Source organism: Phyllosticta capitalensis (genome assembly GCF_038381095.1).
Source record: "Phyllosticta capitalensis strain CBS 128856 chromosome Unknown BKA78scaffold_8, whole genome shotgun sequence".
Lineage (NCBI taxonomy): Eukaryota > Fungi > Ascomycota > Dothideomycetes > Botryosphaeriales > Phyllostictaceae > Phyllosticta > Phyllosticta capitalensis.
Genome location: NW_027117446.1, coordinates 1,629,070 through 1,653,321, shown reverse-complemented (window position 1 = coordinate 1,653,321; position 24,252 = coordinate 1,629,070). Strand labels below are relative to the sequence as shown.

The following is a 24,252-nucleotide window of genomic DNA, read 5'->3' as shown; positions in this document are numbered from 1 at the left end:
TGCTGCTGCTGTGCTGCGGAGTGGTCATGCCAATTGCCAAGCAATATCAATTATCAAGTAATATCGCGTACTGTACATAATGCGGGAGCGAGAGGGAGGTATCGGATTCTCCATCCCATTACATCATCACGTACGTATGGACGTTGTCTGGCCGGGCAGGGCAAGAACCTGTCCTAGGCAAGGAAAGAAGGGAAAGGAGAAAACTGAATGTTTTCTTTTTGTGCTTTGCTGTCTTGACACGACACGTTGACATTACTTGACATGGCTGGATGGCTGGCTGGCTGGCTGACTGACTGACTGGATGGCTGGCTGGCCAATCGACTGACCGAGACAGCGAGGGAGCGTATTTGATGGGATGGGACGGGATGGGATAAATAGTAGTAGGTTAAGAGAACGTGTGTAGGCAAGAAGGGAAGGATATATAGATGGATGGAGGACAATAGGACTTTTAATATTAAAACAAGAATATAAAAGAGGAAAGAGAATAACCCAACAGCTCTGATCTAACTTGAAAATGTGATCACAACTGTCAGATCTACTAATAATTTTTTGCGTTCTAAGGGAGAAGAGAAGAGAGGCTTGAGAACCTTTGATCTAAGAATAGGGGACAGAAGAAAAATAAATGCCACTTATAGCTAAAGCCACCACACACTATATAGGTAAAGTAAAGTAATAGCAAATTAAGCTATACAACTATAGCAACAACTAATAAATAATGAATAATAACTAACAAGTAGTAGTAGTAGTAGTCCTACTCCTATAACAAGGTAGGGTAAGAAGAGACACTACACCTGTTACAATACTTTAAAACTAAAGCCTGTCTGTCTGTTTATCAAGTGTTAATAACATAGATGAAGTGAACACAACTTAGGAAGGAGGGCAGGTAATATGCACGCACGCACGCACACACGACACTTTCTGTGCGCTCTTTTACACTCAACTTCTAGCATCTTTGTGATAGATATCAGCAGGTCTTTCATCGTACGTAGCTTGTTTTGTAGCGCATCATCACAATAGACTAGGACCACTAGAATAGACAGCAGCCAGCTATCAAGTATATGCATGCCGCGATTACCGCGTGCTGCTGGTGGTCCGTGGTGGTGGTCCGTGGTGGTGGTCCGTGGTGTTGTGTCTAGTCTTGTAGGTCTGGCTAGTTAAATTATATTGACCATCTGTCTTATCTGTCTTATTTGTCGTATGCATGATATATGTACTCGCTCACTCCTAGGAGATGACTATACTATACAGGGAAATAAAAGTAAAAGAAAGGAAAGGATATGTGAGAAAATTGTGAGAAAATACAAGGAAATAAGGGGGCGCAGGGAGGGAGGGCAGAAGAGGTAGGCAGGCAGGCAGGCAGGCAGGCGCGTACTGACTATACTTATTGAATACCTTGGATAGGCGACACTTGTCAGTCGTCATTCAGTGGACGCAGCTCAAGTGACTGGCTGGGCAGGCGAGGCAGGGGAAGAAGGGAAGGGAGGAAGGGAAGGGAAGGGGAGGGGGCTGTATGTATGTATACATGTATGTAGTGGTGGTTTGGGTGGTTAGTCAGTAGGTGTCTTAACCGCGACCACAACCGCAACACCGCGCTGGATGGTTGGATGGATGGAGAAGATGGAGCAGTGGAGTCGAGTTGGTGGGATGCATGTTGTTTGTCGATTTCCCAGCTTTCCAACCTTGGCCTAGCACACGGATAGACAGATAGATGCACACTCCCTGGACATATAAGCACAGACGACGACGAAGAAGAAGAAGAAGGACAAGCGAAAAGAAAAAGATTCGACAAAACTATACGTCTAGAGGAGATGATGGGCAATCAATCGACCCTTTTCTCATCCCCTCTGCCTCATTCTCGAGCTCGTTCCAACACACATGCAGTCATTTCTGCTTTCTCTCCCGCTCTCCCGAGCAGGCACAGAGGGAGTGACAAACAACACATCCAACAACCTCCTTACTTTACTCATCCTTCTCCGCGTCGTCGTCGTCCTCATCCTCTGCGCCATTTGCATTTGCATCTGCGTCGGCCGCATCCTCGACTGCGTCCTCATCAACAACCTGCTCCTCAGCCTGCGCCACCACCTCCTCGGCCTCGCGAATCGCCTCCTGCGGCGCCTCCTCCTCGCTCTCGCTCTCCACGTCGACGAGCTTGACGCTGCCGCCCTCGCGTTCCAGCCGCAGCCACTCGTCCCACTCGGGAAACATGTCAGCGTCGCCGGGCTCGTCGACAGTGTCGACCTTGGCGTTGGCCGCCTCCCGCGCCGCCGCCGCGGCCAGCGACTGGTCGTCGGCCACGTTGGCGACGGCGTCGATGTTGATGGACGCGGGCACGGCGCCCGGCGGCTGGCCCAGCAGGCGCGCAACCTTGGATTTGCCGTCGCGGTCGAGCACGGCTTTCCAGCGCTTGACGAGGCCCGGGCAGCGCGAGGGTTTGTAGGTTTGGGCGAAGAGGACGGCCTCGGGGACGCGGGCCGTCTTGACGAGCAGGTCGATGCAGCCGTCGACGTCGCCGACTTGCCACAGGCACGAAAAGGCCACGTTGTGCGCCGACTGCTGCTGGGCGAGGGCGGCGAGCTGCCGCAGCCCCGCCGCGTTGTTGGTCGAGCTGTACAGCAGCAGCAGCGAGCCCAGGTCTTTGGCGTGCGTGAAGCATTCCTCTGCCAGGCGCATCTGCCATGCCGCCAGTGCCGCGTCGCCGACCGTCTTCCACTTGTGCTCGACGTCGGCTTTGCGCGCGAGCTCGAGCGCAATGTCGAGTTTGCCGAGCGACAGCGACAGGTCGAAGCGGTGCTCGTCATCCGTGGCCACGTCAAGGGCTTCTTCCTTGTAGCCTTGGCCTTCGAGGAAGCGGGCAATTTTGCTCTTTTGCTCCGTTGGAATGTCGCCAAGCATCTCGTTGGCAGCCTCGAGCTCCCCGCGCAGGACCAACGTCTGGTACTCGATGACGGAAAGGGAAAGGGCATACGACATGACGCCGACGTCCCTGTTGCAAATGTAGACGCGGCCATCGCGCGGAAGGTATCCCAGCACGTAGACTGGAGTGTCAAAGTGAGAAACAGTGTAGACTTGGTCGCCGACGAGGTAGTTGAGTCTGTTGGTGCTGTTGGTGTAGACAAAGCAGTCGCCTACCCATTGACCGGTCCGGACACTGGAGAAATTAGACGGCTTCGTTTGTCTGAACTGGGTGCTTACCTCTCGTTGACGTCGGTAATGACCTCGAATGCTGCCTCGACGCCATCCTCGTCAACCTCGCCGGCCTGGAGGGCAGCAATGTAGTCCTCGCGCGAGAATCGGAGCACGTAATACGTGTCTTCGCAAGCCAAGGTGACGAGCTCGCCATTTTCTGACCAGTAGACCTGCATCTGTGAGCGGGAGCCTTGCAACATCATTGTTCAACTCACGTTCTTGGGCTCAACCTCGATTCTCCTGACCAACTGGCCAGACTCCCAGTCAAAAAAGCCAATGCCGCCTTGGCCCTTGACACCAAGCAGAGTACCACCGCTGAGACCGTCGGCCTGGTAGCCAACGTTGAGACCGCCTTGACCCTTGACCTTGAAGTTGCGGAAGATCTTGACGCTGGTTGCCGATTCCCGAATAGCATAGTCCTTGTCGTTCTCCTTTGATGCCCAGGCGAAATCAAGCGCAGAGCCAAAAGCCTGGTTACGCAGCGCAAGGGCGGTGTAGATGATGTATTCGCCGTCACCACAGACGGCCACGAAACGACCGTTTGGCGAATGCGTCAATGTCTGGGGGTAAATCTCCGTCGAGCCGAGATCCTTGGCGGGGAGAGTGAGGTATTCTCCGTCGTTGACACTGTCGACGCCCTTGATGACGGCAGACAGAATTTCCGAGTGCTTGGCCCAGATGATCTTGCCATTGGCATCCATGCTCACCGCGGGCTCCTCCCGACCCATCTTGACAACCACCGCTCCGTCATCGAAACCGACTGCGACACCCTGCCTGCCCCGCTGGTAGCTCACACACCAAGCACGCTCCAGACCGTAGTTAAGCGACTGCTCGAGGCGGTACGTGTTGGCGTGCCAGATCTTGACGGTGCCATCTTCGGAACCTGAGATGATGACGGGGAGCTCTGGGTGGTAGACGGCGAAAGATACGTTGCTGGTGTGTCCTTCAAGAGTCGCAATCAGCGCCTTTGTGGTGTAATCCCACACCTTGACGGTCCGGTCGTCTGAGGTGGTGAGGAGGTACGGCTTGTCGGACTGCGGGTAGTAATCGACGTGGTTGACACCCTTGGTCTCGTGTGCCTCGAGGGTGAATCGGGGCTGTGACGAGCCCAAGCTCCAAATCTTGACGGTCCTGCCTTGCATCAGCATCCAGCCCAACCAACCACAAACACCACATACCTGTCAAGACATGCCGACGCAAACGTGTTGGTGTCCTTGGGGTTGATGGCCAGGCCCATGACGTAGTGCGCGTGGCCCTCAAAGACCTGCACGCACTTCCAGCCCTTCTCCCAATCCCACAGCTTGATGGTCATGTCGTCCGACGCCGTCAGGACGAATGGCTGGTTCGGGTGGACGCATATCGCACGAATGTAGTCGGGGTGGGCCTCGAAGCTCGTAATCTTCTCCGAGGTGTTGTAGTTGTATACGCGGAGCTGGAAGTCATCGGAACCGCACACAATCCAGTTCTTGCGGGCAATGAAGCGACCGGCGCGGACGGGGACGTCGCAAAGTTCAAACGTCTTGACGATTGCCTGTACCTGTCGTGTTAATGCAGCCTTTTGTATGCTTCCCGTGGTGACTTGCCTGCGTCTCATACGACCAAATGTGGCAGTGACCTATCGTTTCCATCAGCGACTTGCTCCATCCCAACCAGCGCTCGACGTACCGCTGTACAATGTGGTGAGAACCCATGGCTCCGTCGGGTGGAAATCTATGCCCTTGACACGCTCGCTCCTCGCAAAGAGCTGCCTCTGTAGCGCAAAGGTCGAGTTAGCAACTGTGCCTGCATTTGGAGTGGGAAAATAGCTCCCGCCCAGGGAACCCATATTTGCTTGCTAGGCTCGCGATACCAATCGGGACAGGTGGAAGTGCATCGCGGACGTAATCCAGCCGTACCTTCACTTCAAGCTTCATTGTGGGCGTATGTGTGTCTCAGCGCTGGATGTTGCACCACGGCAAGGGGATGGAAAGCTGGTCGATTCGGAGACGTGGCTTGTGGTGCGCGCACAACCAGTCAAGCCAATGGGTGGATTTCGCGGCCGAGTGCTTGATACCACTGCACAAATAATCTCCAAAAGTGAGGGCGCAGGGCGGCGGCGTGGGGTGTAATTGTAGCGACGCGCTGGTATTGGAGACGTTGACAGCTTCGGGGGTAGGTTGGCGGAGGTGTTGACTCGGGCCGCGCCAAGATTTCGGAGCTTGTCCCGCCGATGGAGGAACTTCAACACAGGCACAGCAAGTCAATAATTTATTCAGATTCAATGACTTCTTCTTCATTCACTACATGCTAAGGTATCCTCCAATCCTAATTGAGTATGTACTTGACATCAGCCGAGTCCTCCTCCGCCTCTCGTGCTGTTTTTCTTTGCGAGCCGCCATCAAAAAGATGCAAAGCCCTATACTCTGCGACATTGCTCCGTAAATTGTTGGAATCAATAAAACAGTCTAGCTTCTTGGTGCGAAGTCGTAGACAGGTATCTAAGAAGGGGAAAAAGGGAAAAAAAAAAATTGGCATAGTAATGGTATGGATACCGCGCGCTGGCTGAATGTGTGATGTGACCACAAAAATGCATAATGACAGATCAGAAATAAGGAAATGGAAAGGTGGAGGGGGGCAAGGAGCGACGTGTGAGGAGGCAGGGTTCAGAGGACGAGCAAAACTCGTCGGGGCTCGAGGGCAACGCGGCGTAGATCGAGGATGACGTCGAAAACACGAGCCCAATGCCCCTTCTTCCTCCACCTTTTTGCAAATATGATACAATGAACGTGACCTCGTACGCCTACAAGGCCATGGAATAATCGCGACCAACGACGCAAGCCTAGTTCCAGCCGAGCGAGTTCTCAGCCATGACAGGTGCCGAGATTTGCGCAGTACGAACGCTTCGACCGTTGCTGCTGCTCTGGTTGCTGCCGCGACTATTCCGACCTCCCGGCGTGTTGCGACCGCCTCTGGCTCCAGACATCCAAGGACCGCTGCCCGAAGAGCCGTATCCGGGGCCACCAAGACCGTTCGAAGACGGGACAGAGCTTGAGCGCTCGTGCCTCGCCTTCTTCTTCTTGTAGCGGCGTGCAACGAAAATCATGCCCGCTCCGTAGACGGAAACAGCACCCATGGTGCCCATGGCGACACCCATGGCGGTCAGGTTCACGCCGCTAGCGCTGGCCGAACTGCCACTCATCGGGTCACCACTACCATTGCTGTCGTTGCCGTCGCCATTGTTCTTTGACGAAGAACCACTGCCGGAGCCTCCAGATCCCGAAAGGCCACTCAGGTCGCCTGCGAGAATCGGGAAGGTCGGGTCAATGAAGCTGCACAAGAAGTTGATGGTGTCTCCCAGCGATGCGTCCTTGTTGTTGTAAATGGCCGAGTTGGTGTTGAGGAGATCGAGGTGGAGCGTGTCCACAAGCTCGGTCGGGACATACAAGAGAACCAAGGTAGAGACGTAGCCCAGCTTCTCGGTGGTGTTGTAGGAAGTGAGCGTGACCGTCTTGACCTTATCCCGCGAGATTCCCAGGCCATCGGCAACGGCAATGGGCATGTAGGTCGTCAGCTGCCATCCAGTAGTGTCGGCGTGTTGCACGACAAAAGGCCAATTGAATCCACGCTTGAATCCAATCTGAATTTCTGTGCTGTTGGCCGGCTGCTCTGGCATGCCTCCAGGAGGAGCAATGAATTTGGGATACACCGTGGTCGAGGTCGACGAGGGTGCAGCAGAAGAAGTACCGGTGGTCGAGGGGTCGAAAACAATGCTGGTAGCGACCGTGTAGGTCGTAGCGCTGTCCGTGCCGGTTGGGACGATGGAGTAGACGGGAGTGGCCGAGGTTGTCGGGCTCGTCGTGGTAGGGAGAGTCGATGACGGAATCTCCGAGCTAGACTGAACCGGGGGGACCACGACGACTGCCGTAGAGCTGCTGCTTGACGATGTGGACGGGCTTGGCGTTGATGAAGTCTCGGACAAGGGAATGGTTGGTATTGTAATTGGCGTGGTCGGAGGAGAAATCAACGGGGTGGTCGTAGGCGTCGTGGTCTCGGTGGGAGTCACAAGCGGCGCGGTTTCCGAGGGCGTAGCGCTGGTCGGGATAGGGCTGACCGGAACTGGGGTGGCGACCGACGTGGGCTTGGGTTGCGACGGAGTGGGCTGAGACGATGCCGGAATTTCAGTCAAGCTGTTGATGAGCGACGAAAGATCCAAGGTAGTCGGCGAGCTCAAAGGAATGATGGGAGTCGTGGGCAGCGGCAGCGACACCAGCGGGGTCCCGAGGAGCGAAGAAAGCAGATTGGGAGAACCAGAGGTCTTGGAAGCGATGCTCGAAGGGGTCACCTGGGTCTCGGTGGGTGACAGAATAGGAGTGAGAACGACGCCAGCGCTGGTGACGATGCTGTTGACGCCAGAAAGCAGAGATCCCAACTCGCTCGTGAGAGGCAACGGGAGAATTCCAAGCCCCTCGGATGAAGTGGGAGAAGGAGTGGGCGTGGTAATGTTGGTCTCAGTACCAGTGGCCTTGGCCGTGGCAGCAACCGGCTTGCTCGATGGAGTGAGTATCGATTCAACGGCGGAGCCTGCGGAACCAATGAGCGACGACAAGGGCGTCGCAATTGGCGTCACGATAGATCCGATCTCAGAAGTCAGCGGAGAAACGACTGATCCGAGTTCGGACGTCAGGCCACCGATGGGCGTCGCCAAAGGCGTGAGCACAGAGTTGAGGCCGGTGCCAAGTTGGCCCAGCTCAGAGGTCAAGCCGCCAAGAAGTCCTCCTCCATTCGACGAGGAGCTCGACGTCGGAGTGGGAGGAACCTGCGGAGCGGGAGTGCCTGGCGTGCCTGGCGTGCCGGCTTTGCTGCTGCTGCTGTCAATAATTGTCGACAGACCAACAATGATGCCAGTGCCGGTGGATGGCGTCACAGGAGTCTGCACCGACGGGGCGCCGCTTGTGGGCTGGACCACAGGAACATTGCCGCCACCGGTACCTGTCGACTTGCCAGGGGTGGCGACTGGGGTGGAGACGATCGCCGGGTTCTGAGACGAGGGAGTCGTGGGCAGAATTGTGGGACTAGACACCCCACCAGTTCCAACGGCGCTCGACTTGCTGGTCTCTCCAGGCTTGGTTTCGACGGCGGGAGTAGACGAAGTGGTCGGCTGCAGGATGGGGCTTAAAATTCCGCCAGTTCCAAGCAAACTCGTCACAGGCGACACGATGCCGCTGCTTCCCAATAGGCTGTTGACAGGCGACAAAATCGGCTGGAGAATGCCACCCGTGCCAGTCGTGGACGAAGCCTTGGGTGCAGGAGTTGTGCTCGATTCGGGCGTCGCGGGGGTCGGCTGAACGACTGGCACCGAGTAGCTGCCGGTACCAGTTCCGGCAAAGGAGGACGAGGATTTGGGAGTCTCTGGGGTAGGAGTTGCGGGCTTTTCAGACGACGTCGTAGGCTGGATGACCGGTATCGAAACACCGCCAGTGCCCGTTGCGGCCGAAGTCTTGGGCGTCTCGGGAGTTGCGGGGGTCGAGCTCGAAGATTCTTGCGGTGTAGCCGGCGTAGGCTTGACGACGGGCACAGTAGCAGTGCCAGTACCAATAAAGGAGGTTGCTGGCGTGTTTGCGGGCGTACTTGATTTCGACTCTTCTTGCTTGGGCGTCGTCGGTTGGACGACGGGCACACTGTAGCTGCCTGTTCCAGAAACGGACGACACTGGCGTAGAAGTTTCGACTGGAGTCGGCGTGGAGGTTGCAGGAGTCGGAGTCGTTGGAGTTGGCGTGTAAATGACTGGAGTTGTCGCTGGAGGCGAGACCTTGCTGGTTGATGCCTGGTCAATGATTGTCGAGGTTCCAGAAGTCCCGGGAATGACGAATTCGGTGGTCGAGTTGACGCTCGTCGTCGGTACTACTGGCGGAGGCTGAGGGGGCGTTGAAGGAGTCGATGGTGTCGTGCTCCCCAGAATGTTTGTCAGGCCCTCTGTACTCGACAGACTCTCAAACATGGACTGAAGGTCGGTTCGCGACGTCTTGACATTGGCGTTTGTCGTCGGCGGGGGACTGGTCTCGGGAGCCGCCGAGATGGGCGTCGTGGTGTTGGTGAAACGCTTTACATGTCTCGGAAAATAGTACTTTGGCTTCTTGGGAGCGTCCCTCTTGGCTTGAGCGGGTGCGGCCTCGGCCATGACGACCCCCTGAAACGACAACAGGGCAATGGCGGCCCATGTCAGAGAATCTACCTTCATGACGTATTACTCCAGTATGATACAGATATGCTCAGCAACGACTAGACGATGAACGAAGATGACTTTTTGACTGCGGACGGTTAGTACGGGCTGGGGCTCGGAAGCAGGTCCTCACTGACTATCTCCGAATGTAAAACGAGTGTAGTGAAGCTATGAAGAAAAGGAGTGTACCTTGAAAAATCAGCATGTTTTGGTCTCAAGTTCCAGGGTCAACGTACCTGACTGAATCCAGTCACAAATTCAATACCGCAAAGATGGCAGTGAGTTTACGGGCAACTTTACAATGCTCAAAAGACCATCCTGCGAGCGCGAGCGACTGGATCGAAGGAAAGATGCGGCCAGGGGTTGGGCAAAGTTGGACGCACGTCGCAGGCCTTGTCGAAGCTGGCGCGACGTGTTGCTTTGTCTTTGGACGACAATGGAGAAGGGTGGTGGCGCCCAGTAAATCGTCAGCCCGACGATGACTTTGCGCTCTCGACCACGGATGGACAAAGCGACCCCAAGGTTGGCAATTGATTAATTTCCCCGAGTCGTGCGGAGCGGCGAAAGCGCAGATGATGAAAGCCCGATGGCGCGACTATTGAAGATGCGCAGAGGAGTCGATTGGCCGGGCGGGGGAAAACAACAAATCCAGGAACGAGGGGACGCAGTCGTCCAGGCGGCGCGCTTTTCGGGGGGTAATTATGTCCAGTCGAAAGGAATTGCGATGGAAAAAACAGCAGTCAGAAACGAGTGAAGGGGATTCGCTGGGAACCAGGCAAGCGACCAAGGAGTGTGGAGTCCGTCTTTTTGGGATTTGGACCAAGGGGAAGAAGGGGGTGTAAACGACGGCGGCGTGGTTGACGAAAGGACGACAACCAGAAAAGACCGGTCGGGGCTTGTCGATGTATACGGGGGAGAGAGCGTGTGGTGTGTCGATGGAGATGAGGAGTGAGGTTCGTGGCGGCAGCCGGGAGGGAGGTGGATGCGGCCGGCTTGGGGCCTAGGTGAAGCGAGAGCACAGGAGCAGCACGCCCCGGGCGCAAAGCAGGGACGCAGCGCTCGAGCAGCAATGGGCGTGCATAAAGGCTTGCACAAAGCGTCGCCCAGCACCGGTGGTTTGTCTGAAAATAACAGCCAGGCCGTGGAGAGCGGCGCGTCAGGCCGACGATGTGTGGGTGTGGTGGAGGAGTTGCTACAAGGGCGAGGGCGAGCAGGCGACGGCGACGGCGACGAGGAGGAGGAGGAGGTTAAAGGTAGGTGAGGAGGAATTGGCCTTGTCGAAAATGGAGCGAGCGTCGTGGTCGAGGAAAAGTCCAGGTCGGCTGGAGGAGAGGAGAGGGACCTGTGGTGGTGCGTCTCACAGTGGTGGAGAGAGCCAGAGCCAGAGCAGACGTGAGAGAGGGAAACGGGCGTTTGCCAGTGGCAGTGCGATGGATCATGGGGCCCTTGCTCCCGGGCAGGGATGCAGGCCTGTGCGAAATTAAACGCGTCGCATCAAGGGTCATGACGCCGAGGCCAATCGGGCCAATTGGTGTGAGTCCCTCTCAGCTCTCACCACCACGACAGGAACAAACAATCCTCACCACCAGGCGGAGTGAGGACATGGCTGCTGGTATATCATTCAGTAGCTTCACTTTTATCTGTTGTTCTTCTCCTCTTGAACGAACAAATATCCCCCCCCCCCCCCCCCCCCCAGCTCCTCCAGCAGTACCCCACCCCGTCGCACACGTTCAATTTCCGCCCGTCTCACCCTCTCGGTCCAGTCCTCCTTGGGCGCGAGTCGTGCACAACCGCAATTGTGAAAGACGCAGACGCGCCTGTCAATGGCTGTCAACTGCCGCCCGTGGTACATGAGAATATTGCTCCGGCACATTTTTCCTTTGTTTTTCCATTGTGTGCACTCCCACTCCCTCCGATGCCGCGACTCGCTCAGCTCGCCGCCCTCATCGCAAACTTTTGTGTACTCACGTCTGCGTTTCAGCTTTTGCCGCACTCTGTTCGCTTCAGCTTGTTTCCGCCGCCAGTCGAAAACGTGATGCAACGTCGTCCCTCCCTCTCCCGTAGCCTTAGCCCTTAGCCCATGGCGCCGCGCCGTCGTTTTAATGCGGGCAGCCCGCAGGTGTAGCTACTCTAGTCAGGAACTCGTCCAAAATCCCCGTCAGCAGCCTCTCAGACCCGTTGGTTCAACTCTGCCCGATGGATGGCTGATCTAGAGCCTTGACCACGAGCTTCCCAAGATTCCCCATCCGGGCCAAACGCTGCACATTCCGGATCTTCGCCCGCCAAGCCTCGACTACCTTCTGTCCTCTTATATTTAGCACCAACAACATTTTTGTCCCTCTTCTCGTCGGGCTCTTGAACCAACTACAAACTAGCAGCGGCGACGGCCGTCAGTTCTCGTGTTTGCCAAGACGCCGCTGAGTGGGCGTCGACTGTTCAGCGGGAAATGCATGTCATCTATCGACGCACAGTGTCAATATGGACCATATATTTTCCGAGGTCAATCTGCCGCCCAAGACGTTCATCTCGATTCGCCTCAGGGACTATCTACTGAAGATCGCAACATCAGCTTCGCAACATTCCGACGGCCGGCTCCAGCAAGCGCCGACCGCTCGCAACTTTGCATTCTTTGGTCGATGCGAGTCACATGACCTGGCCGCTGAGTCATCCACGACGCCATGTTGGCCCTCTACAATCCAATATATCGCCAGATGCCGTCCTCTCGGCTCACGCCGCGCGTTGTTGTCCTCGTTGGGCAGTGTTGGGGTCATTGCCCTGAGGAATCTAATCTGATTGGCACTGGCACTTTTTCCTGTCTCTTTTTTGACGTGATGGCGGTTACCGTGGGTCCAAAAATACTCGCCCTCACAACCTTATCTGGACCACCGCTCTGCTAACCCAAAAAGGTAAATTGATAGTTCGCTGCACGCGTCTGGCTGGCTGGCTGGCTGGCTGCACGGCTGGGCCTGTCTGTCCGTCACCGCTCCCCGCTGCTCCGCTCCCCACTGCAAAGACAAAAGTACTCAACCATTCTTCCTTCTACCAAGAGACTCAACGACCGCCTCTACGTTGCCGGCATACCCGCCCGTCGCCTTCGCCTGTTCTTCCCTCCAGCCTGGATGACGCGGCACGACGTGTGGATTAGTCGATACTTGCTCGCTCGCTAGGTAGGTTCGTCCCGCCGCCCAACGTGAGAAGGGGGCAAAATCCGGTCGGTCGTGTCGTGGCAGCAGCATCAGCAGCAGCAGTGCGCTCGTATACAACCACCGCCGTCGACAAGACTAACGAATCGTGAGACGACGTGGCTTCCAGCAGCGCCATCCAATCCAATCCAGTCCAACCCGCTCGGGTCGCTGGTTGTCGCAATCATCCGTGTCCGCCACCCCGCTAACTACATGTGCACTCCTACCATCTCCATCCAGGCAGTCGGTGGTCAGACGAGAGGCAGACCAGCGTGCGCGGTCTCGATGTACGTCAGAGCAATACTCCCGTCGCGAGCGCTGTCAGCAGCAGCGGCGACAGTCGACAGCGACAACGACAGGCGACGTCAGAAGCCAAAAAGACAGGGATTACTGGCAGCCCGTACGGCGGGATCGACAGCCGTCTCCGCAGTACTAGTCCGCCGACATGCAGCCCTTCGCCATCGCCAGCAGCCAGCCAGCCAGCCTAGCTAAGCCTACCTCCCTACGGCAGCTAACTAACCAAACACCCAGCGCAGCTTACAGCGGCGCGAGAGAAAACATTTGCCCTGGTGGGCCTGCAGTAGTACTTGTTCTAGCGGCAATGGAATCGTAGGGCAGGCAGCGCGCGCGTCAGCCCTGCCTGCAAACGATTGAAGCCAACGGGACCGACCCGTCGACCTCTCATCTCACCTCTCCTCCACCCACCATTGTCCTTTGACCTACGTATGTCCGTCCTCGTACTGTACATGCACACTCATCATCATCAGCCCCGGATCCCCAACCTGCGCCCGCCCGCCCGCCTGCCCGTCCGCAAGCAAGCAAGCCCACCTCGCGTCGCCATGTGTGTGTGGTGCCGAATGCGACCATGTATCCGTAGCGCATCTCGCATCGAGCTACCGACGGACCCTGCCTACATGTATGTATTGTACCTCCTCACATACCCACCGCATCGGCCTAGGTACAGTACCAAATGCACATCAGCCCCTCGTGCTGCCAGTGCCGGCGAACACGAAAAGAGAAGGGGGAAAAAAAAAAAGAAAAAGAGAAATTGTCCGTGCGCCATCTGTCCACACGGATGGGTACATGTAGGAACAAGGTACCTCCATACATGACGCCTCTCCCCTCTTCCAACAACAGAAAGCCAGCCCTTCTGGACGCGCATATACATACAAAACCACCAACCTATGTACCTAGCACATTTAAACACTTACTCTCCAGAGCTCCAGTACGACGCCGCCTGCCCTGCCCTGCCCTGCCCTGCCTTGCCCTGCCCTGCCTTGCCCTGCCCTGCCTTGCTCTATGCGCTACGGACACGGCTCCATACACACGTACCTCGCACCTCGTACCTACTGCCGGGTACATACGGCTCGGTACAGCGGCGGTACGCGGCACTGCGCGCACCGTATCACCACAAACAACCGCTTCCGCTGCTGCGTGCAGCTGGCTGGCTGGCTGGCTGGCTGGCCTGCATCGCATCGGATGGATCGGGCGCCACAGTGCACCGCACCGCATTGTCCTCTGGTTTCTACGCCGCAGTCGCGGATTTTTGAGATTTGTTGGCCTGCCCATTCACCTGTCTGTCTGCCTTGTGAAGGTTAGGATTTTGGGTTGTGGGATTTTGTGGGGGAATGGATTGGATTGGGCTGGTGGCTGCGCGGCGCGAAGATGCTTGGTTGGTATGCGGTTGTTACTGCTGCTGCTACTGCGACTGCTTCTGCGCATCCGATCTGTCTAATCTGTCTGATCTGTAGCAGTGAGTGAGCGAGATGGAAGGACTCTCTCGTTCTTTCCCTCTCTCTCTCTCTCGTGTCGCCATGCCCCTCGTGTAGGTAGGTAACTATCTTAGCATCTAGATGGCTGGCTAAGGTAGGGTAGTGCGCAGCGTGTGTAGCAACTAGATGCTGGCTACTGGCTACGTGTGGGTTGCAACACGAGGACGGGTCGGTCTGCGCGTCGGCGGTCGTCGGCGTCGGCGTCGTCGTCGTTGTTGTTGTTGCAGTCCGCGGATGTTATACTGTCTTGTTGTACTGTTGGTTGGCACTCCTGACTGCCTAGGACGAGTTGAGAGTCAAAAAAAGTCCAATCTAGGCTCGCCTCCGTTTGCTGCCTGCCCTCGCTCGTCGGTAGGGTAGTTGTGTATGTAAGAAGGTCAGAAGTATAGGACATAGAGTAGAGGTCATAGATCATATCTATTCCGCCATCATTGAGCAACTACCTACCTACATGGCTGCATCTCTCCCTTTCAATATAAATCCTTAACTGGGATGTTGCTTAAATTTAAACATCCTATTTCGTAGTGTTTATATAGTAAGTAGAAAGAAAGAGAGAAAGGTTTAATAAACACAATAAACCACCTCTCCCTCTTTATTTCTCCCATGCCTATCTCTAGAGAAAAGGAAGGATAGTACCCATAACACTGAGACACGGCAAAAGCTTTAAAAAATCCTCAATCATCTTTTACTATTGTTACCATATCACTCTTATCTCGTCTTAACACATAATTATAAAATTCTACTCCACAAAATTTCCGCCCTTGAACTTGTTATTATTACTATTTCTTGTCTGTTTTGTATTTGTTTTTGTCCTACCCAACTAACTAATATTCTATGAGAGAAGAAACACATCTCTATCTCTATATCTATATCTATATCTATATCTATATCTATATCTATATCTATATCTACGCTAAACGCCACACCCCCGCAAAAACGGCAAGAGACCCCAAACCCTCGCGGGCAGACAAGCCGGCAAGTATCAGTTCACCTATAACTAGGTAGTCAATCAGTTTAAACGACGCGAAAATTCCACGTCATGCGGGAGGACGAGAGGATGGATGGATGGATGAGAGGATGGATGGGAGGATAGAGGGCGGGTTTATTTTTGATTTTTTGTAGATAGTGGATGCTAGATGTACTGTATACGAGATGAGGAGAGGGAGAGGGGAGGGAGGGAAGGAGGGGTATGTGGATGCGGGGATGGAAAGGGGATGGAAAGGGGACTGAAAGGGGCATGGAGAGATGAGATGAGACGGAGAGATGGGCGAGCAATGTGCAAACGACACGCCTACAGCATATAATAAATAGGTAGATAGACATAAAACCTCGTCCATGTCTGTATTGTACATCACTCACTCGGCCACAGCAACCGACAGACAGGCAGGCTCTACCTCAACCTGAAAACCAGACATCAAATCATCAATTCATAACTCGACGTGCCTATACACTACGCTCGCACTGCCGCTGTCTCCGCTTCCCGTCCCCTTCCCCTCTCCCTTCCTCCGCCCACATCCATCCCCACCCCCACCCACCCACACAAACACACCTCACAACATCAACTCCGCCGTCCGCTGCGTCTTCCTGCGGCCATGATACACACAAATGCCGCGACCGCCGCCTCGATGCTTCGGCGAGAGCGGGCAAAGCGGGCTGCCAGGCAGATGCTCAGGAACGTCCCAGACAAACTCGGCCGCGCCCGCGCCGGCCGCCGTGCCGACGCCGCCGGCGTTGCCCGTAGACAGAGCTTCGCCCGGGCTGATGCCGCTGCCATTGCCATTGCCGCCGGCGAAAGACGACGACGCGACCGTCGCGGGGCCCGCGCCGGCTTGCAGTCGCGCTCCCGCGGCCGCGGCGGCGGTGTGGCCGTTGTTGGAGTGGGCGAGGACGACGTGGTTGCTGGGCGCGGAAATGGAAATGTCGTGGTCGACGTCATCGCCAACGCTGCGCCGCGGCGTCGAGCGGCCAGGAGGAGGAGGAAGCGGCGGCGTATGATGGTTGGGGGCATGTTGTTGTTGCGGCGGCGGCAGAAGCGCAATGCCGCCCACCGCGGCGCCGCCCACGTCGTCGGCCATGATCTGGTCCATGCGGACGCGGAACCAGTCGCGTTGCTTGGGGGGCCCCCCGCCGCTTCCGGCGCTGCGCGACGTCGAGCTGGTCCCCGTCGTCCCCGTCGTGTGTGTTGAGCCGGTCGTGCTGCGCGCCGATTCGCGGCGCATGCGGCGCGCTGTGTTTGCGGCCGTGGCCGTGGTCGTCGTCGAGGATGATGAGAGCGGTGAGTTGACGGGCGTGGCGGGCGGAATGGGAGGCGCGATGCTCGCGGGTTTGGACGACGATGAGCTCGCCGTGCTGTTGCGGTGCGAGGAAAGGGGGCGGTGGAACGAGGCGGGTGCAGGCGCAGCGCGGGGGAGCGCAGTCGTCGTCGACGAGATGGACGACGTCGACTGGCGCGGTTTGACCGTCGAGTCGGACAAGGCCGTGGCCGTCGTCGCAGACGTCGCTGTAGTGTTGCCGGTTGCTGTCGTGTTGGCCGTGGCCAGCGACGTCGTTGTGACGGTGCTGGCCGTTTTGGAGCGCGAGGGCGAGTACGAGTACGCTTCGCCCGGCACCTCGTCTGGCGTCGTCATGTCTGGTTGCGACATGAGAATGGCGTCCGAGTCCCAGAGGCCAGACGAGCTGCTGGCAGGTTGGCGGCGCACGCGCGGCGGGCGGACTGGATGTGCGCCGAGCGCTGGGAATTGCGATGCCGGGTGTGCAGTCCCAGCATCGGGGGAGGAGCTGCCTAGAACAAATCCTCCGCGTTTGGATGGTGGCGAGTTGGGTGTGGTTTCTTCAGGAGGGGAGAAGCCGGCAGGAAATGTGCTATTGCGAGCGGTCCCATGGCGGGCAAAGTACTCAAACTCGGGCATCTTTTCCGGTTCCTCTTTTTCTGGAGTATCCTCAGGGCTTTCCGGAGGAGAGAGTCCTCCGAGCGCACTGCCAATGTAGTCGGGGCTATAGTATCCGGATCTTCGTGCTTCGGTGCCAGAAAGTTCCTCTGAGATTCCGAAATAGGAGGTCCCTTCGCGCCTGTCTAACCGCGTAAAGGGCGTAAACAGATCGGGCGTCGGAGGTACGAAGCCATGGCCGCGGCCAGCCGTAGGAGCTGGTGCGCTGGGGTGTGAAGAATTGAGTGGTGAAAGCAGTCGGTCGCGTCGAAGGCGCGTGGGCGACTCGGGTCCTGTAAGAGGCAACACTTTTGCGTGAGGTAGCGCATCAGCTAACCTTGCAGAAAGAAGAGCCCGAGGGCGGACATCATCCGTACCTTGGGGGTAACCTTGGGTAGGATTCAATGCTTGCATTTCATGAGGCTGAATCACCTCCCCAATACTCTGCGCATCACTTGCCGTCAGAGGCCCAGGCCACAACCAACGCTTCAACGAGCGCCTTGACTTTTGTTGGTAAAGCCTTGTTGGGGTGACTTTTTCCATTTTGATTGCCGTCGCGGTGACTTCTTCAACTTTGTTCGGACTCAGCGGCGGGCTCATCAGAGATGGGCTCAACGGTGGATCTGATTGTCCGCTGCTGCGCTTGTCTTTGGATCTCTGGCTCCGATGAGACTTCCATCGCGGAAAACTCGGTCGAGGGCGTCTTCCTGATACAGTCTTGGTTTCTTGTCCCTCGGTGTTGTCCCACGAGTGCGTTGAACCTCTCCGGGGCGAATAGCTTTCATCCAGGGCAGATATTTCCGGTCCGCTGGTTGTACTCGATCGCCTGGAAACAGGCGGTTCGGTAGATGGCGTGCGATGGGGGTCGGACGAGTTCTTCAGCGCCCTTTTCGATGCTAGAGCTTCGGTCGATGGCATCCGCATCACCAAAGGCGTGTCTGGAAGCGGCCAGGCCGCCGGTGGAGTAGTGGTATCTAGTTCTGCTTGTGTTGCTGTTGCCGACGTTGAACGAGAGTCTTCATCCGAGCCACTGCCGCGCCGAAACCTTCCATTGGAAAACTTGTTGACCCATTCGCTCTTGGAGACGTTCATCAGTCTCATGTCGGGGCCTGCGCGCCGCGCAACCCTGCTAGCCATGCTGCTCAGGGACGAGGCGCCCGATGTCATGTGCGATTCAGGGATTGAGGTATTGCTTTGCGCACGTTCGTGAGAGGAGAAGATTGTAGTGTCAACCGACGCGCCGCGACTGTGGTTTGGAGTTTTGGCACTCCCGTCGACTGTACCGTCCATGGCTGGTTCAGGCGTGGAGTCTTGAACATAGTGAGCAAAAAGGCCGGCGTAGTCGATGACGTGATCCTGAGAACCGTCGTACTCATCACGAGACGCGTAGCTCCATCTCGGTGTTGCAGGTGTACTGACGGGAAAGTCGAGCGGTGCATCAGAAAACTCGTTCGAGTCTTCGAGAGTGGTGTGTCCGGCAGAGGGGTTCCAGGCCGAATGCAGCATGATTCTGCAATCTTTACTAAGCGTCTGCAGCAAAACAAGCGGACCGCGGGAATCCCATGGCATCAGTCGTGCGTGAGGAGAATTCGAGGAGCTTGGCCCAAAGGTGTGCAGACGGGCAGAGCCAAGGAAAGCAAAAGGGAAGTATAATGATGTCGGTGAGTAAGGCTACTTTGGAGACAGGATATAGGTTGTAGGTCGAGCAGCAAGAGAACGAAGCTGGCTTCGAGAAGCTCAGTCCGAAGGTTAGGGTGCTGACAAGGACGAGAAGCGCTCGATATAACTGGCTGCCAGAGGCGAGTCTGCAGAAGAAGGAAAGAACATGGCGCACATGGAAGGTCGCGGGTCGCGGGTACCGGGTTACACCTGCCTCCCGTCCGGAATGAAGAGTATGCTTGAGAGCAAGATCGTCTGCCTGATACGACAAATTGGTCAGTGTAGCCATTCTGCACATTTTGTTAGTTGCACCAGGAACGTGTTTGATGAAGGAGAAATTTCGTGGCACGACCGTTGAACACGGGTCGGAACGCTCCCTCGCACTGTTCGGTACTGGCCTTGCGTGGTTCAGGTTGATGTCGCTTTGAATTGGTAGCAAGGGTCAAAAAACCCTATTGAGACTGCGCTCTACTCCAATTGGCGCAAAAGATGCCTTGTGCTGGTTGGGCACCATCAAGGCACAACGGCAAACAACTCTAATCCCCAGGTGGCCTAACACCTTTCCAATACTGCTTCGGAACCTTGAAAACTCCATCTGATTTTCATTTGGAGGTTCGTGAACAACATGGCAGAGCCGCATCGTATCGCGCTACCGGGCTGGCGCACAGCACACCCAATCTCGCTCTTCAAAGCTTGATGCTGTTCTCGTGGTTTCCAGCGCCTGACCCTGCTGAATCTCACCTTTGCTTGCAAGAGCAATCATTCGGGATAGGGACGATGGACATGTGTCAGTTGTGCCTCAACCTTAATTGGTCGTCGGCAACTCTCCGAGAGTCGACGGCACAGGCTCTCGTGAGGGAGGTGGTTGGCGCTGTGTTGGATCTTCCAACGTCGATCGCTTCACCACCACTTGATGCCAAAGAGCTTGCCCGTCTTCCTCTTGAGCGATTGGGACAAAGGTTCTGCATTTTCCAGGTAAATTCGTCGATGACCTGCAGATGTCACTACATGCAGGCGATCAGCTTGGCTAGAGCCTCCGACTTACCTGGCACGTCCAAAGTCAGGGTCTGATACTCGAATTCGCTCTCGCCAGGTTTTTGGACCATGTGGAGCTGGACTGCGCCTTGGTTAAAAGGCCCCTTTACCTGGTCTGCCTTAGCTGCCTGCGCACAAGAGTGAGCAAAGGGTCATACGTTGAAGCGCATGGTCAAGTGAAGATTGCCCGCCTTGTCCTTTTCTCGCTGAGATGGCACCGTCCAATGACGGGCTCTTGGGTTGGCATTGGTGGAGAATTCAACAATCTGCTTTGGATCACCAAGTACTTCGACACATCTTGGGTCTTTTTTGATCTTGTCCAGGGCTCGGTGGAGTTGGTTCGTTGTGCCTTCTGGCGAGATGATTTCGGTAAACATGACATAGACCAGGGCGCCTGTAGCTACGATGCCAGCAATGACCAGGGCGAAGTTGAACGACTGCTGCGTCGACCGGGCAGCCTTTTCGCGAGTAGAGAGCTCTTCCCAAGGCACGTAGCCATTGTCGTTGGCAATTGTAACGGCGCGCCGCCTCGTGCTGGAGCTCTGGGGTCCCGTGCCCGTGCTGTGATGAGTGGCGTACTGCCTGTACCCTGGCGACGAGAGACGCGGCACCTGCAGCCTCAAGAGGCCAGGAAGACGTCCTTCGATGGCGACGCGGTGGACGACAGCAGCCATGATGATGTCGAAGCGTGTCTACTGTGTCGGTGTTTGGTGCTGGGAAGCTCCGTTTTTGCGTTGCGCCACCTGCCGAGCGCCACTACGTTCTCCCGCCACGCCCACTCAACACCACTTCTCCACGTCATTCCTTCGCTCGCTGCACATCTCTCGCACCGTCCACCCGCACCTGTCGACGGGTGCGCATAATCGCAGGCACCATGTCCAACCAAGGATGGAAGAAATTCTCATACGTGGGCGACCTGGTGATGATCGCGGCCGCTGTACGTCACACGAGCAACCAACTTCAGGCCTTTTGCTAACGCCAACTGCAGCCCGTCTTGATGTACTTTGTAGTCCGCAACATACTCGCGCGCCTCGACCCGGAAGCTGCCTCCAAAGAAGAGGCCCGCCAAAAGTCCGCCGCCGCGAACCGCAAGTTGAGAGGAATACTGGCGAGACAAGAAGAAGATGAGGTGGACAGCATACAGCAGCGGCTAAACAAAGAAGAGCTGGTTCTCACGCCGTACGAGCAAACTATTGCAATGGAAGTTGTTGCTCCGGAGGAAATTCCTGTATCTTTTCACGGTTGGTACATCTCGCCTTACCCTGGGCTTGTGCTAAGTTTGTGCAGACATTGGTGGGCTCGAAGACATTATCGAAGAGCTCAAGGAATCCGTCATTTACCCCCTCACCATGCCCCACCTCTACGCGCAACAGTCGTCGCTACTCTCGGCTCCCTCTGGCGTGCTACTCTACGGTCCTCCCGGCTGCGGCAAGACGATGCTCGCCAAAGCGCTCGCGCACGAAAGTGGCGCCTGTTTCATAAACCTCCACATATCGACATTGACGGAAAAGTGGTACGGAGATTCGAACAAGCTCGTCAGCGCTGTGTTCTCTCTGGCCCGCAAGCTGGCGCCAACCATTGTATTTATCGACGAGATTGACGCAGTGCTGGGCCAGCGGCGGTCCGGCGAGCATGAGGCAAGTGGTATGATCAAGGCCGAGTTCATGACCCACTGGGACGGACTGGCATCGGTCAACTCGTCGGGCCAGCCGCAGCGCATATGCATTCTGGGTGCCACGAACCGCATCCAGGACATTGACGAGGCGATTCTGCGGCGCATGCCCAAAAAGTTTCCGGTTCCGCTGCCGTCGGCCCATCAGCGGAGAGGCATCTTCAAGCTCATTCTCCGCGATACCAAGGTCGACCGCGCACACTTTGATCTTGACTACTTGGTGCGCGTGTCGGCGGGCATGAGTGGGTCGGACATTAAAGATGCGTGCAGGGACGCAGCCATGTGCCCGGTGCGCGAGTACATCAAGGAGAAGAAGAACAGTGGGAGCGGACTATCGGCCGCGGTCAAGCCAGAAGAAGTCCGTGGGTTGCGAACAGAAGACTTTTTGGGTCGGCGAGGCACAGTGCACACCATGCGCGACCCGGAGAAGCCTGTGATGCCAGACGCCGAGTCTATTGACGAGGGTAGCGAGAGCGACGCCGAGATTGGCAAGGTGGAGACTGAGGCGAGCAGCCTGGCGGAAGAGTCGTACGCATCGTGAGGTAATGATTGTATAGATGCTTGGGCAGGCGTTTGGCGCGGGAATGGTGGTAGGGCATGGGTTATGGGCGGATTGCGATCCTGATGACACGGTGGAGTACATTCATGATAGATGTGCATGATTTGGATAGGACGAATTACTTGGACTCAATGGAGGCTACCATGACGATGGCTGACTAAGACTTGTCGTCGGAAGAGGCGTATTGGAGAGGGAGTAGCCGCTAGCCAGTGCAACGTCAGCGTCGATCATGCGAATTGTGTAGGAGCACAGCGTGAAAAGGACTGAATCACAGTGGTACACATGTTTATTGCTCCGATTGCTGCGGAAACAGGTCAGCGTCATGGGTGAGAGAAGGGTGGCTGCAGGCACACCAGGCACTCGACATGGACTGCGGGTGGCACGACGTCTTGCCGTGCCTGGCGGAGGAGGGAGTAGGTAGAGAAGAAGTACATCTGATGTCTGTAGTTAGAAAGAGGCTGAAGTGGGATTTGCCAGCCACAACCCTGCAAATGGTGCGACTGTTTTCGTCGTCGGCGTGTTTCAGCGACTGGATGGCTGGTGGATGTAGTTGGAGAGGGCAAGCGAGGGAGAGTGTACGCTGGAGTTGAAGTATCTAGATGATGTTTAACATGTTTGAATGTTTATCAAAACAATTGGCAGCTCGACCTCGTTCTGCTCGTCCTTCTCCTGCACGTCGTCTGCACGCCCAAGGGGTTCATGGCCCACTGCCGCTCCCGCTCGTCTCCCAGCCACCAGCCGGGATTCATACCATAAGCGCTGCTCCATCACGACGACTGACCTCTTCAATTATCTCTGTCGGTCCCAGTCCCACCTGCCAACCTCCTCCGAGAAACAGAGCCAAGCCTTTTCCTTTTGCATCCGAGACCAACGTAACCCTGCACCATCCGCGTCCTCTGCCGCTTAAATCCTTCTGCCTACCGCTTCCCACCCCCATCCCCTCCTCTCTCGCTTCCTCCTCAGCATGTTCTTCAAACGCCGCTCCCGCGCAAACTCCTATCTTGAGGAAGCCGACTCCCCTTCGCAGCACTCCAAGAGCTTTGAAAAGTACGACCGTCCGCCCTCTTCGCGCCGCGACTCGGCCCCCGCCATCACCAACCCATCCGCTCACGATCAGGTCCCTTTCGACAAGGACCCTGGCATGTATCCGCGCCCCTCCGCGCCCCAAGACGCTCACCACTCTGCTCCGCGGCCCATGACCAGCTCTGCTCACAATTCCATGCCTCCCATGGACACCAGCATGTATGCTGGCATGGGCGCCGGCATGCCCCAAAAGACGGAGCCCATGCCTGACCTGCTCACCCGCGCCTTCAATGAAGCTGTGCGCCCCTACACCGAAAAGATTGAGCACCTCGAGGGCCAAATCGCCGAGCTCAATGCCTGGATCGAGAGTCTGGAGCAACAGAGGGCAGAGGTCCACTCGTGGATCGACAAGCGGGGCTTGCGACCCGGTACGCTTCCTGTCAAACGCGCCGCATCCGCCAACATGTACCCCCACCACCACGCTCAAGCTAACTGCCTTTAGATGTACCTCCAAACATTGCCAAACACATGGACAGCGCCGATCCGACGGCCGCCAACACCCTCAACGCCCAGCTCGACCGCAAAATCACCATTGTCAATTTCGACTTGCACCGGTTGCAAGATGACCTCAACGACAGCATCTCCTCTGCCCACTTTGCCTCTGCCATGGCCAAGTTTCTCCCAGACATTCAGCGCCTCGCCGGCCTGCCTACGGGCCCTCGCTACGCATTTGACCTGATCCTCAAGCTCGGCGGCAACCTCAATTCACATGGAGGCCTGGATTCGGGTGACGCCGATGACATTGCTGCGCGGAGAGAGTTTTACGGCCGCCTTGACGCTGCCATGGTTGACGTTGTGCGCCGCCGCTTCGACGAGCGCGAAGAGTGGCCCGTCCAGCGCGAGATCAAGCGCATCGAAAAGACGGCCGCCTACCTGCGCAACTTTGGCGTCGAGCCCTACTTCCCAGCTACTCTTGACATTATGGAGAGGAAGCTCCAGGGCATCAACGGAGGCACCAGCCCACCTCGGTACACGTAA

At 56.4% G+C, this 24,252-nt stretch overlaps 8 protein-coding genes across 8 annotated transcripts; 4 read left to right on the top strand and 4 right to left on the bottom strand.

Moving 5' to 3' along the window:
• Positions 1–1,565: 1,565 nt before the first annotated feature.
• Positions 1,566–5,311, bottom strand: BKA78DRAFT_345717 (coatomer WD associated region-domain-containing protein). Its single transcript, XM_066890502.1, has 7 exons — positions 5,082–5,311; positions 4,852–4,936; positions 4,770–4,801; positions 4,365–4,717; positions 3,402–4,317; positions 3,193–3,356; positions 1,566–3,148 (listed from the first exon to the last, which is right to left on the bottom strand). Exons 1-7 carry the CDS (start codon positions 5,097–5,099, stop codon positions 1,960–1,962), a joined length of 2,757 nt encoding a protein of 918 aa, XP_066742161.1. The 5' UTR covers positions 5,100–5,311; the 3' UTR covers positions 1,566–1,959.
• A 541-nt stretch (positions 5,312–5,852) lies between these two features.
• BKA78DRAFT_179853 (uncharacterized protein) lies at positions 5,853–9,545 on the bottom strand. The gene is made up of 2 exons (XM_066883398.1): positions 9,523–9,545; positions 5,853–9,473 (listed from the first exon to the last, which is right to left on the bottom strand). The coding sequence occupies exon 2, from the start codon at positions 9,401–9,403 to the stop codon at positions 6,005–6,007; it is 3,399 nt and encodes a 1,132-aa protein (XP_066742160.1). The 5' UTR covers positions 9,404–9,473; positions 9,523–9,545; the 3' UTR covers positions 5,853–6,004.
• A 3,647-nt stretch (positions 9,546–13,192) lies between these two features.
• Positions 13,193–14,387, top strand: BKA78DRAFT_179843 (uncharacterized protein). Its single transcript, XM_066883397.1, has one exon. It carries the CDS (start codon positions 13,538–13,540, stop codon positions 14,300–14,302), a length of 765 nt encoding a protein of 254 aa, XP_066742159.1. The 5' UTR covers positions 13,193–13,537; the 3' UTR covers positions 14,303–14,387.
• A 1,501-nt stretch (positions 14,388–15,888) lies between these two features.
• BKA78DRAFT_373917 (uncharacterized protein) lies at positions 15,889–19,228 on the bottom strand (the record flags this gene model as incomplete). Its single annotated transcript, XM_066892779.1, has 1 exon — positions 15,889–19,228. Exon 1 carries the CDS (start codon positions 18,833–18,835, stop codon positions 15,890–15,892), a length of 2,946 nt encoding a protein of 981 aa, XP_066742158.1. The 5' UTR covers positions 18,836–19,228.
• A 597-nt stretch (positions 19,229–19,825) lies between these two features.
• BKA78DRAFT_355090 (TIM21-domain-containing protein) lies at positions 19,826–20,634 on the bottom strand (the record flags this gene model as incomplete). Its single annotated transcript, XM_066891842.1, has 3 exons — positions 19,826–19,917; positions 19,971–20,070; positions 20,119–20,634. The coding sequence occupies 3 exons, from the start codon at positions 20,632–20,634 to the stop codon at positions 19,826–19,828; spliced, it is 708 nt and encodes a 235-aa protein (XP_066742157.1).
• Positions 20,635–20,659: 25 nt separating this feature from the next.
• On the top strand, positions 20,660–20,971 carry BKA78DRAFT_337937 (uncharacterized protein; the record flags this gene model as incomplete). The annotated part of the gene is made up of 1 exon (XM_066890257.1): positions 20,660–20,971. A coding segment is annotated over one exon (164 nt), but the record flags the coding sequence as incomplete, so codon positions are not given.
• BKA78DRAFT_179755 (ATPase family AAA domain-containing protein 1-B) lies at positions 20,683–22,365 on the top strand. Its single transcript, XM_066883396.1, has 3 exons — positions 20,683–20,897; positions 20,949–21,201; positions 21,248–22,365. The coding sequence occupies exons 1-3, from the start codon at positions 20,835–20,837 to the stop codon at positions 22,171–22,173; spliced, it is 1,242 nt and encodes a 413-aa protein (XP_066742155.1). The 5' UTR covers positions 20,683–20,834; the 3' UTR covers positions 22,174–22,365.
• A 790-nt stretch (positions 22,366–23,155) lies between these two features.
• On the top strand, positions 23,156–24,252 carry BKA78DRAFT_332767 (uncharacterized protein; the record flags this gene model as incomplete). Its single annotated transcript, XM_066890015.1, has 2 exons — positions 23,156–23,642; positions 23,717–24,252. 2 exons carry the CDS (start codon positions 23,156–23,158, stop codon positions 24,250–24,252), a joined length of 1,023 nt encoding a protein of 340 aa, XP_066742154.1.

Coding starts and splice junctions, on each gene's coding strand:
- BKA78DRAFT_179755 (XM_066883396.1), top strand. CDS start 20,835: ATGTCCAACCAAGGATGGAAGAAATTCTCATACGTGGGCGACCTGGTG. Junction 20,898..20,948: donor TGGTGATGATCGCGGCCGCT/GTACGTCACACG, acceptor CGCCAACTGCAG/CCCGTCTTGATGTACTTTGT. Junction 21,202..21,247: donor AATTCCTGTATCTTTTCACG/GTTGGTACATCT, acceptor AAGTTTGTGCAG/ACATTGGTGGGCTCGAAGAC.
- BKA78DRAFT_179853 (XM_066883398.1), bottom strand. CDS start 9,403: ATGAAGGTAGATTCTCTGACATGGGCCGCCATTGCCCTGTTGTCGTTT.
- BKA78DRAFT_179843 (XM_066883397.1), top strand. CDS start 13,538: ATGCACATCAGCCCCTCGTGCTGCCAGTGCCGGCGAACACGAAAAGAG.
- BKA78DRAFT_345717 (XM_066890502.1), bottom strand. Junction 4,718..4,769: donor TTTGGTCGTATGAGACGCAG/GCAAGTCACCAC, acceptor CGACAGGTACAG/GCAATCGTCAAGACGTTTGA. Junction 4,318..4,364: donor GCGTCGGCATGTCTTGACAG/GTATGTGGTGTT, acceptor GATGCAAGGCAG/GACCGTCAAGATTTGGAGCT.